Source organism: Colletotrichum siamense (assembly GCF_013390195.1).
Source record: "Colletotrichum siamense strain Cg363 chromosome Unknown KSG_Cg363_contig05, whole genome shotgun sequence".
Taxonomy (NCBI): domain Eukaryota; kingdom Fungi; phylum Ascomycota; class Sordariomycetes; order Glomerellales; family Glomerellaceae; genus Colletotrichum; species Colletotrichum siamense.
This window is the reverse complement of record NW_023501018.1, coordinates 1,738,110-1,753,477: the sequence shown is the minus strand read 5'-3', so window position 1 is coordinate 1,753,477 and position 15,368 is coordinate 1,738,110. Positions and strand designations below refer to the sequence as shown.

At 28.0% G+C, this 15,368-nt stretch overlaps 3 protein-coding genes across 3 annotated transcripts; 2 read left to right on the top strand and 1 right to left on the bottom strand.

Annotated features, from left to right (window-relative positions):
* Nucleotides 1-11,684: 11,684 nt before the first annotated feature.
* On the top strand, nt 11,685-13,047 carry CGCS363_v008078 (uncharacterized protein; the record flags this gene model as incomplete). The annotated part of the gene is made up of 3 exons (XM_036639927.1): nt 11,685-12,557; nt 12,619-12,728; nt 12,777-13,047. 3 exons carry the CDS (start codon nt 11,685-11,687, stop codon nt 13,045-13,047), a joined length of 1,254 nt encoding a protein of 417 aa, XP_036494345.1.
* A 163-nt stretch (nt 13,048-13,210) lies between these two features.
* CGCS363_v008077 (uncharacterized protein) lies at nt 13,211-13,725 on the bottom strand (the record flags this gene model as incomplete). The annotated part of the gene is made up of 2 exons (XM_036639926.1): nt 13,211-13,571; nt 13,631-13,725. The coding sequence occupies 2 exons, from the start codon at nt 13,723-13,725 to the stop codon at nt 13,211-13,213; spliced, it is 456 nt and encodes a 151-aa protein (XP_036494029.1).
* A 918-nt stretch (nt 13,726-14,643) lies between these two features.
* CGCS363_v008076 (uncharacterized protein) lies at nt 14,644-14,973 on the top strand (the record flags this gene model as incomplete). The annotated part of the gene is made up of 1 exon (XM_036639925.1): nt 14,644-14,973. The coding sequence occupies one exon, from the start codon at nt 14,644-14,646 to the stop codon at nt 14,971-14,973; it is 330 nt and encodes a 109-aa protein (XP_036494030.1).
* Nucleotides 14,974-15,368: the final 395 nt, after the last annotated feature.

The following is a 15,368-nucleotide window of genomic DNA, read 5'->3' as shown; positions in this document are numbered from 1 at the left end:
TATATTAGAACTTACTTATTAAACTTAATAAGGTTAACTATTAATATAAGGTTAGCTATCTTCCTTAATTTAAGAGAGGTAGGTAACTATTAAGGTTATACTACTAATTAATATATGTTATGTTAGTAATATAGTTATAGTAATATATATATTAAGAAGGTTAACTATATTTAAAGCCTTAAGCGTATTAAACACCTTAAAAGCCTTAAGGGCTTTTACTATGTTTAATATACTAACTACGTTAATTATATTAAGTATAGTTAAGGCGCTTATTATACTAAAGGCAGTAAACACCTTCACTATATTATATATTAATTACTATAAATAAAAAGAAAGAATATTATCTATAATAATAGGTATAATTTCTATTTATACTTTATTATAGCTAATATAATTATATATAACTTAAACCTTACTTTTATATATTCTATCTTATAATCCTACTTTTACTAATATAGCTTATAGTTAACTCCTTATCTACTTATTTAAATATATATATTTTAAAGAAAGTATTCTTAGTATTAAATACTATTTAGATAGTATTATACTTATTAAGGGTAAGAATGTCTAAAGCCTCCTCCTCCTTATTATTATCCTTAATAGCAATAATATTATAGAGAAGGTTAGTAATACTAACATTATAAGTATTAGCTAGTTTATAATTATTAGTAAATACTTTAAAGTAAGTAGTTTTAGTATTAGTAGTAACCTTAGGGAAATATTTAATTATAGAGTTTTTAATTATTATAATAGAGGTAGTAAGGTTAGTAACCTTAGTATAAAATATATTTAAGTTTATACTTTTATAACGCTATATAAGTAGTGCAGCTTTAGCTTTATTATTATTAATATTAATAATACTATAAGCTACTTTTAGGTTAATATTTAACGCTTTAACTATATCTATAGTTAAATATTTAGCAGTATAAATAGCTGAGAACTTAACTTTTAATATAACCTTTATTATAAATTAGGGGTTAATAAAGCTAAATATAGTATTAGTTTTAATATAATTTTTAATAAACACTTTAAGCGCCTTAATAAATATATAGGGGCTAAATATAACGTAAGTGTTATAAAGAAGTATATATATCTTATTAGTAGTATAAAGAATAAGGTTATTAATAGTAATAATAGTGATATTATATTAATATTTATAGAATACCTCTTAGTTATTAATAGTAGTATTAAGCGCTTTACCTAATTAATAGTAACTATTAGCCTTAAATATAGTATTAAGGTTTAAGATAATAGCGTTTATAAATATATTAGATATCTAGCTTATTTTAAGCATAATAAGTATCTAAGTATTATTAATATTTATAGTAGTAGTAACCTTCTTAGAAAGTATAGTAATAAAGAGGTTATTAAGGTTAGTAGTAGATATAGTATGCTTATACTTAAGGAAGGTGTTAAGGCTTATATAACTAAGCGTTAAGTTAACTATAAGCTTAAGTATAAATACCTTTATTACCTTATTCTTAATATTAATAGTATTAATAAACTTAGTAATATTTATACTAACTTAGTTAAAATTATTAATATTATTAGATATTATTAAAGTATAAAGCTTATTATAAGCTTTATAAAAGCTTTTAAGTAAAGTAGTAATAGTATTAATATATTTATTATATACTTCTAAGGTCTTAGCTATAGATATAAGAGGTATAGTATTAGCTATTTTAACCTTATTAGCATTCTTTATAGTAATAATAAGCTTTATAGTGCTAATAACCTTAGTGTTAATAAGTTTAATTATATTAATATTAATAAAGATATTAATAAACTTAATACTAATATTACTATTATTATTTAACTTATTACTTTTAATATTAAAGAGGTTACTACTAATAATATTACTATAGTCTTTAATATTAATAAGTTTTATAGAGAAAGGATAGTATTAAGAGTCTTAAGAAGTAAAGTTAATAATATATTACTTATAAAGAAAGATAACTAAAAAGAATTTTTAGTAGAACTTACTTAGCTTAGTAAGCTTAAAGTAATTAATATTTACTATATTAGTACTTATATAGATAATAAAAAAGTGCTATAAGATATTCTTATTATAATTATAGTAGTTCTACTTAAAGTTAATAGTGTATTAAAAGGTAGTAAAGTTATAAATATAATAAGTAAGCTTAATATAATCCTTCTCTTTAATATTAGGTATATAATAATATATAAAATTAAGAGTATAAAGAAGGTAAAGCTTATTATTTTTTATATAGTAACTATTTAGCTAATACTAAACTTTAGGTATAAATATATTTTAATAATAATATGCTCTAAATAAGATAGAAGTGTTAACTATATAGCTAGCATTAAAAGTATTAAAAAATACTAATAGTAATAATTATAATAAATAAAATAAAGATAATAATAGTATTAATAGCTAAAGACTATATAATATAAGTATAAAATATAAAAGTGTTATATATATAGGAGAGAAGGGTACTAATATTATATTAAGAGGGATAATAGTAATAAGTATAATAGTTACTTAGTAATATATTTATTTTTTTATATAGGTAACTAGTTACTTTAATTTTTACTATTAGCTAATAATTTAAAATAGAGAATAACCTTTAAGTGAAAATAGTAGTTAAAGTTATAAAGGTTCTTATTTATATCTATTATAATAAAGGTGAATATATTAAGTTATATATAGCTTTAAAGTGAGTATAAATAACTTATTATTAACTAATAATAGATGTTTTATACTATATCTTATAGCTATAAAGACTAAACTATATATTTTAAATAATAAGCGCTTTATCTTAGATTAATACTTTATTAACTAGGTTTTTAATTTAGATTCTTTTTTAATCTTCCTCTCTTATATACTAGTTATTTAGGTCTTTTTCTAAGTTTAAAGGATTATTCTTTTAAACTAGTAGTTAGTTTTTAAGCTTAAGCTTATTAGTATAGTAATTTTATTTTATATTTATATTCTTTAAAAATAGAAATAAGTTTATTTATATTTATTATATCTTTATCTATCTATATAGTATAAATAGGTAGATATCCTTTCTATTTAATTAAGTATTAAACTTTTCCTTAAGTAGTTATTTACTTTTTAAGGATACTTTTAACTTTAAAATGTTTATATAATTTAAGCTAATATATATCTTTATTTTCTTATATATTAATAAGGCTATAGTAATTATTTTGCTAATTAAAAGGGTTAGTACTAAGCGTTAATACTACTATAAGTTAAGTTACTAATATTACTAAATATATATTTATATTTAGTAGAATATCTAAATAATAAGCTAATTTACTAATTTAGTTAATAACTTTAAAAGGGATATATTAATAGCTATATTTTAATATTAAGCGTCTTAGTAGAAAATATCTTAATCCTATCTTAAAATATATTTAATCTCTTAGTTTAAATATAATAGAATAGTATTTTTTATTATAGTATTCCTTTATATAAAGCTAAGCTATAGTAATTAAGATTTTTACTTCTTTTTAGAATATTTTATAGTTAAGTTCTAGATTTAAGTCTCCTAAAATATTTAAAGTGTTATTTATATTTATACTATAAAGAATCTAATTTAGTAAGTAGCTAATTACTTAAGAGTAAGTATTATTTAGATTATATTAGAGATTAAGAAGTAGTTTACTTTAATTACTATCTATAATATTTAAAAAATACTTAATAGTTAGTTTAATAGTTTAGTTTTTTCTTTCTAATATTCTATTAGTTTATAGATAATATATAGTTAAAAACTTCAGCTTAGTATTAAGTTTAGTCTAAAGTAATATCTAAAATTTTAATAAGAATTTATAATTATAGTTTAAAATAATTACCTTAGGAATTCCTTAGTTTCTATATTAGAGTTCTTAAAGAAGTAAATATCTCTAGATTTTAGTAATATATATTAAGTATTTTAGGATAAGTAATATTACTTTTAAGAATTTATTATTAACTATAAAGATAATATTAAGTAATAAGAAGTTTTTTTATTTATAACTAAAGTATTTTAATAATATTTTAGGAAAACTAATAATAAAGTTTATTATAATAATATAAAATAAAATAAGTAGTATTAAGATTAGTTATATAGTTCTTAATAGTAGTTAATAATTAATACTAAGTATTTTATAATAAGGATAGTTTTAAATATATACTTTTACTTAGTAATATAACCTTTAAATATAAAAGTTATTATTTAGTGCTTTTTATATTTATTACTCTCTAAAATAATAATAATTATTATAAGCCTCTTTAATTAATAGTATTACTATTTCCTTTAGTATATAAAGTTATCACTTAAGGTTATAGTAATTAATATAATAAAGGAAGCTATTATATATAATAAAGTTAAGCTTAATATTATCTTATTAGTTACTTAATATATTATATATTTTCTTTTATAATTTTGATTTTTTATATACTTAAATAAGTTTAGTTTTGAAATTATTATCTAATAAAGCTTTAGTTATAAAATTAACTCCTATTAGTATATTATCCTATATTTTATTAAGTTTACTAATATCTTCTATTAATACTTTAGTAGTTAATAAATATAATAAAGCATCTACTATAATATTAGATATTCTTAAGATATAGTAGTATACTAATAAGAATTAGCTAAGGTATTTAGATAATAAAATAAGATATAAGTTTAACTTTATTTTATTTTTAGTTTATAATAATATTTACTTAACTATATTATAAGTTACTAAATAGTTAGTAAGAATAATTATAGGTTTATTATAAGATAATTATATTAATAGTTTAGTTTTCTTAACTACTTATACTAGATAGGCTATTTTAAGTTTAATAAGCTAATACTTTTGTTTAGCTATATTAAGCGCCTTATTTATATAAGTAATAGGCAGTATATCTATTTATTTAATAGTATTATAGGGTTTCTAAATAATACTATCCTTAAGTTAGAAAATTAAGGCTAAATATCTATATTCTTTTAAGGAATTAAGCTAAATAAATAACTATTTATTAAGATTATAGTGAAATATTATATTATTATCTATTAAAGTATTCTTAATATTATTAAAGCTTATAATTTCTTCTTTAGTTAGAATAAAATAAATATTTTAGCAAAATATTTTTCTAGCTATACTCTTATCTTTACTTTATATATAAGCTTATACTAATAATAAGGTTTTTTGTTCTTATAGTAGTTATATATAATTACTATATTATAGTATAATATATTAAAGAAATCCTATAGCTTTAATCTAATATTTAAGTTAATAAATATTATATAAGTATTTTATCTTTATAATAGCGTTAATATAGTTTTATATATTAGATAGGCTAAAGGTATTAATAGTAAATCCTAATAATTTAATAGATAGATATCTAATAAATAACTTTTAAGTAAATAGTAATAGATTAATATCTAAAAATAGTTTAAAAATAGTATTAAAATACTTTAGGTAGCTTTTAAGGTTAATTAATATTATTATAATATTATTAATAAAAGTATATATAAACTCCTTATAAAGCTATAAAAGCTTATCTATAATATATTAAGTATATACTAGAGAGTTATAAAAACCTATAAGTATAACTTTTAACTACTCTTAGCTTTAATAATTAATAATTATAAAGTATTCTCTATATTTCTTCTTAATAAGAAACTAATAAAAGAATAATTAAGTATTAATAACTATAATTTAAGCTTTTCCCTTTAGGTATTTAATAATATCTTATTAGAGGGGTATTAGATATATATTTAGAACTATAGTTTTATTTAAGGTATATAAATTAATAACTATTTAGCCTTTATGTTTACTATTAATAATATGCTATATTATAAATATAAGAGCTCTAAATAAAGTAAGTCTAAATTTCCCTTATTCTATTTAGTCTTAAGTATATAGCTTATTAAGAATAATATTTATTAGTTTCTTATCTTCTTTGCTTATTAGGTATAGATATTATCTTATATTTATTTTTTACTAACTATTAATAAGTTTAATATATAAGTATTAGTCTTCTAAAAGATTAATTAAACTTTAGTTAATTTAAACCTTAAGATAATATAAGATTACTTCTTTAAGGTGTTATATAGCTTTTTTGCTATAATTATAGATATAAACACCTTTATTAATAATAATAATAAGTAAGCTTTTTAGCTTAATAATACTTATTTTACTATTTATATTAATAGTTCCCTTATAAATATCTCTATTTTAGTGTAAGATTATCTTTAGTATTATTTTAAGCTATAAAAGATTTACTTAAGTTAAAGGCTAAGAGTTAGCCTTATTTAGCAGCTAACTGCTTAGGTAATTAGATTAAAGTAGCTAGTTTTTAATCTATAAAATAAAAAACAAAATAATATATTAAGTATTTATTTAGTGATATTAATATAGCAGCTTATAAATAATTATAAGTTTATAGTTTAATAAAACTATTAGATTTAAATAGTAATAATATTTTAAGTTTTATTTTATATTTAATTTTTAAAAGGTAAAAAGTGTTATTAATAATAGGAATAAATAGTAAAACGCTTATATATATAAATATATACCTTTTTTGCTTTAAGCTAAATAGAAAGGATTTTATTTTAATCTTATTAGTATAGTAATTTAAAAGGTTACCTAATTATATAATAATATTACTATATTAGTAGTAGTATATATAGTAAAAATCTTTATTAGGACCTTAGAATAAATCTATAAAGGTATATAAAGATTACTGTAGGATAGAATATAAATATAAGATTTAGAGTTTAGAATATTAATATTATTTAGAATATTAAAGTTTTACCTTATAAGTAAACTAATATTAAAGTATAATATTAGCTAAGTACTTATTTATAGTTTAGTAGTTACTATATATCTACTTAGTAACTAACTTTAAATAAGTATTAAGAAGGTAACCTATATAATAATCTTTAGGCTTCTTACTCCTTATAGCTTAAAAACTTTAAAGTACTTAGTAATAATATAAAATTAATAGAGATAAGCTTTACTAATTATAGATCTATTAGCGCTTATATTAATATAAATTATAATTAGTAGTTTATTTTAAAAACCTTAGATAATAATCTTAGTATATATATACTTATATAAGTAAGTGCTATTATAGTGTTAAAGCTTAATAAAGCTAATAATAATAGTATTTAGCTATAGTAATAAAAAGGTTTAATATGAGAAAATACTATTAAAATCTAAGTATAGCTTTATATTATATAAATAAGTGTTATATAAATAGATTTCTAGGTTAGTTAATATAGAGTTTAAAAATAAAGTAGTATTAAAAAGAAGGTATTTATTATTATAATAAAGAAGATATCTTAATATCTTTAAAGTGTAATTTTTATTTAGTTAAAACGAAATATTAATATAATCTATATATTTAGTATTATAATTATCTTTACTTTTATTATTTATATTAATAACTAAGTCCTTATTATAAGCTTCTAAAATATTAATAGCTTTATAATACTAAATATAATTATAATTATTATTATTAGATAGGTTATTACTATTAGTATTATTAATCTACTACTTAAGTTTAGAAGTAGTATATATAGATAGATATCTTAATACTTTTAGATATTAATTATATTAATTATAATAGTTAGGTTAATATTTATATTTAAATTATACTTAAGGCTTCTTAAGTTAAGCTAACTTATTATAAGTTAATAGTAGTTTAATTAAGATATTTATAATAGTTTTTATATTTTTTACTAATATTAGGCTAGAGACTTTTAGCTCTTTTAGTTTTAAATAGTAAGGATAATAATTTAAAGAGGATTTAGGTGTTATTTTTAATATTAAATATAAAGATATTATCCCTATATACTTACTTTTAGTAATTAATAATAAAAAGTTATACTATAATCTTTTAGTAACTATTTTATACTAGCTTAAAATTATACTTTATAAACTAGCTATAAATTTATTATAGTTAGTTAATCTATTAAGTTTTAGAATACTTATAATAAGCTTAATATTTATCTTATTATATATTATAGATAATATCTTTACTTTAAACTCTTCTATGTTATAGTAAAGTTAAGCTATCTTAGTTATCTAGTAATTAATATTATAATAATTATAAATATCTCCTAAAGTATATTATTCTTTAAATAATTACGCTTTAATAAGTTTATATAGAAAGCAAAATCTACTAAGTAATAGTTCTTTCTATTATATAATTCTAACCTAAAGGTCTCTTAAAGCTAACTTCTTTTTAATTATTAAGTTAGTATAATACTAATCTAATATATAGTGAAGTAATATTTAATAGAGGTTTAGAGCTATTATAGCTATATTACTATTATTAGATTTAATATAACTATTAATAGCGTTAATAAAGCGATATATATTTTAGTAAACTATTTTAGAACTTCTATTAATATAGATATTATCTACTTTATTATTATATAGAGGTAGATTAAATAAGCTAATTATATCTATCTTAAAATATAGAAGTAAATATTTTATATTATCTATAAGAGAGCTAAATAGTATATAGATAATATAATCTCTATTTAAAGTAATAAGTATAAATAGAAAGTTATAATTAATAGATATTTTATTATTAAACTATTCTAGCTTAATAAACCTCTATTAAGCTTTAGAAAAGTAGTAGTTTAGTTAGTTTTTATTACTTCCTCTTTTACTATAATCTTTATCTTTATAGTTCTTCTTATTATTAGGATTACTTTTATTATTATTATTACTTAGATCTCTTTATAGAGTAGAGATCTATTTTATATCTTTAGTTTACTCTTAGATATTATTATTAAATATAGGCTTTTTTCTTTTTAGTATAGTTAATAAAGTAAGCTAAGATTTAGGATAGATAAGCTAAGACTATTCTTAACTATAATAACTTTATATATTATTAAATTTTAATATACTACTTTAGCTTTAGCTAAAAAGAAGTTTAGTTATATAATAAATAGTATTTATTATTATAATAGTTAATTATTCTAATAATATAATTAAAATCTTAGTAGTTAAATTAGGCATTAATAGTTAATTACTTAGTATTTCTAACTTTAGAGGTAAAAATCTTAAAGTACTTAAGAATCTTTATCTAAAGTTAATATATTCCTCTAAAATTAATAGAACTACTATTAATTCTTAATCTTAAGATAGAATATTAACTAAACGTTAAGGTTTTAAGCCTTTTAGTTTCTCTATATAGCTAGTATTTAGGGTCTTATAACCTCCTATTTTTCTATTATTACTAAAAAGTAAAGTAAGGTTAGGTTTTTATTTTAAAGTATTTTTAATCTTAATATATCTTATATAATATAATATATTAAGATAATATTATTATTTAACTAAGTTAGTAAATATATTAAGATTATCTCTCTAAATCTTTAATATTTAGCTTTTAAGTTTTATAGCGTTAATATAAGCTTCTCTTTTTAGGTCTATAGTTTAGATTTATTTATAGTAGTTTATTATATAGTATTTAAATCCCTTATAAACTATAGTTAAGATTATAACTTATATATTAAGGTTAAGTAGTAAATATTTAGTTAGAATAAGTATTCTATAAAACTTCTCTAAGTAGTTTTTATAAGTAGCTTAGAAATTAGTAATTATTATATAGCTAATAGGCTTAAGTAATTTAGCTTTAAGGTTTTCTACTACCTTAAAATTAGTTAATATTATCTAGGGCATAATAGTGAGGTTTTATATCTCTTTAAGATATTCTTAGTTAGAAGAAGAGTTTAATAAGATATTATTATTATTTAAGCTTTATAAAGTTAGCTATATACTAAAACTTATTTATTAAACTTAATAGGGTTAACTGTTAATATAAGGTTAGCTATCTTCCTTAATTTAAGGGAGGTAAGTAACTATTAAGGTTATGCTACTAATTAATATATATTACGTTAGTAACATAATTATAGCAATATATATATTAAGAAGGTTAACCACGTTTAAGGCCTTAGGCGCATTAAACACCCTAAAAGCCTTAAGGGCCTTTACTACGTTTAACACGCTAACCATATTAATCACATTAAGTGTAGTTAGGGCGCCTATCGCGCTAAAAGCAGTAAACGCCTTCACTACGTTACATATCATATACTTTAGTATAGTAATCTATATATATAAGTTTAAGGTCTTAATATATATTTTCTTTATATAAGAAAAACTTAAGATAAAGCTATTAACTCTTTTACCCTCTATTAAATTAGTCTTATCTATATTATAGTAAAGCTAAAGTAGGATATACTTAATTTTAAGTAAATTATATAAATTAAAGTAAACTTATATCTTCTTAGTTATAATAGTAGTAATACGTTTAGATTTAATAGCTTTACTTTAAAGGGTTTTTAGAGAAAAGTTATAGTATAGTAAGTTATTAATCTAATTCTTACTAAGAGAGTAGTTATTACTAATATAAGCTAATACTTATTAAGCTAGATCTTTAAATTACTAATAAGTAAATATAAAACTAAAAATACTTTATATAAGAGCTTAATTAACTAAATAACTCTTTTAAATAAGTATTAACTTCTAAAAAATAGTATAACTTTTTTACTAAGTCTTAAAACTATAGAGATAACTATAGAGAGTTAATAAAAGTACTTTTAAAGTATATATAGCTTTCTAAATACTTATCTTATTCTAAATATTATATAGAACGTTTAAAATATCTTTCTTAGTATATTTAGCTATACTAAGTATACTAGTATTTTTAAAAGAATTAATTTTAAGTATTATAGTAAGTAAACGCGTTCTAGCGTAAGGTAGTTATAGTAGTAAAGAGGGGAAAAAGTAGTGTTTTGATGCGTTCGGTTATGGGGGGTGTTCGGTTATGGGGTGGGCTGACTTATTGCTGTGCAAGATGCTGCTAATTGAATAGCTTACTTAGACCCAGATCTCCCCCGAGAGCAAGCGGAACTAGCATCGACGGGAGTGTCAAATTTGTCATTCAAGGGCGACACATTTCCCCAATTCTCGAGACCATGTTCTAAAAAAGAAACCATGCTTATGGTGGGCATGCACGCGAAAATTAGTGCGAGCTCCCAAAGGTTTCCCCCCTCACCAACACATATCCAGCCTAGTACATGTGAACCGTGGCTCCATGTTTCTTCCCTTCCCCCTCACAAGCCATTTTTTGAAATAAAGGACCAAAGGCTCGCTGCCCGCGAATTCCGGTGGCACGATCGCTCCGCCAAAGTTCTACCAAGTGAGATACTGACACCGTCCCATTGGATCGCGAGCGCCAAACCCTGCAGCGCTAGTCCAAGGGGTTTCGGTAGTGCTACTACTTAGGGTCTTTTGGCCCACAACATGCGTCGTTGAAGTTCTTTGCCTTGGATGACTGTCTCGATTAACGACCTCAGCTGAGCCGCAGGCATAGACACATCTAAGAGAACGACGGGCAACGATGCTTCTGTGCACACCGGCCATCGGACGGGCAATCACTACATCGTAACAGCTCATGTCGACCAATCTGCGTCCGATCCGCCCTCGTGGGCATTCCGATGATAAGCCCCTCCCCGCATCGCCCCCAAGTCCAGCTTCCAAGGGACCCAAGGGGCGCATCGCGTGCGGGTCATGCCGAAAGTTACGACAAAAGGTACGTCTCGTACGGACCGTCTTGTTTTCCGTTACTTATGAATCAACCTCAGTGTGATGGCCAACGACCGTCGTGTAGCCGGTGTGCGGCGACTAATCATGATTGCGTTTACGAGGTCGACCATGGCGAGACGAGGATGCAGGGTATCCGCAGGGCAAACCGCCAATTGGTTGGACAGGTCGACACATTGAAGTCTCTTTTTGAGCTGTTGAAGTGGGCGGACAACGCCATGAAGGCCGAGATCATAGCTAGGCTGGCTGCGGACGAATCACCGGAAGTGATTCTGCGACGACTTAAGGAGGGCAAACAAAAACCACGAAAATCAAGAAACGAGAGTTCCAGCGATGGGTCGAGCACTTTATTCGACCGGAAGTCTTCACAGAGTTCCTCGGCCAGTGTCAAAGTTGAGCAAGATGACAGCGTCGAGCTTCCGACAGGCGTAGTGCCGTGGCATATTGACAAGATGCACTACCTTCTTCACCAGGTCGATTCAATAGACCTCAGCAAAGACTCACCTCCAGCAGCTCTGTCACCCGAGGAAGAGGACCAAAGATGTTCCGAGTTCCTCAAAGCCATAGTCAAGGCGGACCAAGCAAATCATTCGGGTCACATTCTCCCACCTGGCGCGGTCGAAGGCTTCGGAAACCTGCCGCTTTCGAGCGCCGTGAAAGCGAACCATTATCCTCCAGCAGTTCAGGCGCGGCAACTGCTAAACATGCAAAGCGAGGAGTATCGCCTACCCTCATTCATGACCTCCGACGGCAGCCCACTATCGAACATATTCTACAGTTATAGGGATGCCGCGATGGAAATGCTCTCGAATGGCGTGCCTTCGTATCAGGTTCTGGGGCCCCAGGATCAGATTGACCTCGAGCTCTTCTTCCGAGATCGACAGCCTGGTGACGCATACGACGTTCACTCCTGGGCTTGTGAGGTGGTGAAGAACATCGAAGGGTATGATGTGTTTGTTCAGCTGGCGAGCTGTGCCCTATACGCTACGTACATGAGGGTATGTAAACTGCCGCAACTGGCGCAGAGGGCTCTGTGCATGCAGTTCTAACCGATCGAAGTGGAATATCCTCCCCACGGCAACTAATTACGCACTAATGCCTGAGATGATCCGCCCGACGAAGCACCAGCGATTCATGCCACATCGTATGAATATCGACCTCGTACCACAGTAAGCTCCAACTTTACAGGCGACGCTCATCTCTGACCACCTTGGCAGTCCTGCTATCCGTGACGCGCTGATCAAGAGGTTTCGAGACTGGCTCTCTCCAGGTACGACGGACACCGGAGGTACCAGTGTTGGGTGGCCGTACAGCATTGAGGCTGCGGTAGACATTTGTCCTCTGACTGGACGGAGGATGTTGAGTCGGGCATTCTTCGAACACGCTACCAACGGGGCAAACTGGAGCTTGGACAAGTCGATACGAGCCTTGTTTCCGGAGATTGAGAGTATGGGCTTCCACATCAGAGACGAAGAGGTTAGTCGGTGAAGGAAGAGGACTGGAAAGACAAGGTCACCAAGGTTCTGCTCGTAATGGGTGAGAGATGACAAATCCATGTAATGAGTCAAGATGAATTGATGAAAAAGAATTCTATTTTCGGGGCCCTCAGGGTCAATCTCAACGTGCTATTTTAATACAAACTTAATTCCCGCTACGCGGTGAATCTCCGACAGCGACCTTTTGTTGAACCGTCTGGCTGTTTGTTGCCTGGCGGTTGATTGTCTGGCGACTTGTTGTTGTCTGGGGGTTTTTTGCGAAGGTCGCAATCCTTTTCGGAGATGATCCTTGGATAGCTAGTGGGCGCCATCTGAGAGAATAAGGTGTGGCTGACAAGGTTGCCCATCGACTCGGAATTTTCAGGTACCGAAGCTTTTGGGCCCTGACTGGCATCGTTGCGTGAACTTCCCTCTGGTGGCTCAAAAGTCCGAGGATCAAAGCTGAGCTGAAAGCTGCCCTCAGCATTGGCATCCTGCCCGTCTTGCACCGACAAGGACGAACATGACCGAGTCCCCCTGAAAGTATATCGTTAGCAAGTAGGGACTGGCATGAAATGGCCATAGAGATAAATCACCCCTTTGAGGTCAAGTCGGAGGCGGGCACCTTCTCAGGCTCAGAGGGAGCCGAGTCCCTCTTTGAGCCTTGTGGTTGTGGGTTTTGCTCGGTCATGATGACTGATGAATGGGCGGACAACCGAATGTAGACGTGAGAAAGGAAGTAAAGAAGTCGTAACGCGGTGATTGAATCCTCTCTGAGCGCTGGAAGTAGCCTGACGGTCTTTTCACGGGATTTGAGAAATGTTGGTGGCGGGTCTCCGATGGATGTGGGAGAAGAGGGAAAAAAGAGGAATCTTGCCGACATTGGGAGTCACAACTATATACGAAGATTCTTTTGAGCTCTGAAATAACTATCAAGTAACTTGGAAACGAAAACTTCCAACGGGATGCGTCCTCGTCACCGTAGCTTTTTGAAACTCTCTTCACGACATATACGGATCACCAGCAACATCAAGTCACCGACCGACCTGTGTGGCCTGGCAGTATCGGAGATGCACCCAGATCAACCAAAAGGCTCACACACGATGCTTTGAAATCAACCCAAAGTAAAATCTCTGGAAGATGAGTAGCTATCAATGTTCTCATCAAAAGACTATAAGTATTGTCCTAAGCTTCTCTCATCTGGACTCAATCTTCCTTCCTATCCATCCTCTTCACACACTTCAATCTACTAATCACCACAATCTCCCACCCACTACAACTACCACACGCAACAACTACCATTCTACAATACAACCACTCTACCATCTACCACACACAAGTAAGTCAAATCCTTGGAATCATCTTTACAACCTAAAGACAGATCGAAAGTTCAATTCGGACCATCTATCTTGCCATCTATCATACTATCTGTCTTACTATCTGACTACTATTCATTTTTCATCTACCCTCAGAATCTAACTTCATCAAGACGCCAGATACTAGCCTCCGAGCTTCTACCAATCAATAATCATCCACTACAATCCCACCTACAAGCCCAGGCTTACACAGACAAACACTTATCTACAACCCCAAATAAATATCAATCGAAATGGGTAACTCTCAGTCCAGCGCCAGCTCTTGGAACGACTGGGAATCTTCCCAGAAGGCTGAGTGGCGAGCCCTCGTCGACAGGGAAATCACAGAGACCCAGTGGGTTTCCGGCGACGACTACCTCATCATGATCAAGCGCGAGGAGTTCCTTTGCGAGAAGGAAAAGTTAATGAAGCGGTTCAAGGACGAGTGGATCGGCTGGACTGGTGGTCCAAAGAGTGACTACTTTTGGGGCGATGACGTTTTCCAAGGTCGTCGGCGCCGTCAGTGGGGTAGCAACTTTTACGCTGATGGCCACGATCAAGGTCGCACCCGTTACCGCTATTGAAGCACAATCGACAATCGATTGACAAGCGTCGATTGAGGTCAACGCAGATGGTGAGGTTGGGGGGTCTTGTGCAAGTGGAGTGAAATGCGCAACAGTGGAACGCCCGAGACATCTCTGCAGCGGCCTCCAGAGGTTTGAGGGAAAGTATCTCTGGAGGTCTCGTCGCCTGCCGAGCCCGTGTCTCGTGATGTCTCGGGCCAAGATGTATGGTTATTAGGTAGTCCAGGAAAAAAGAGATTTTACTTTCTCACATGAATAAGTGCTCCGTGATGTGTGATATGCCCCGTCTTCACGACGAGTTTTGACATCAACTATCCGGAAACGCTGCCAGCATAAACGAGATTCACCAGTTGGATGGTCGAAAACTCCATTGCCGGCCGGAACTATCGCAAGAT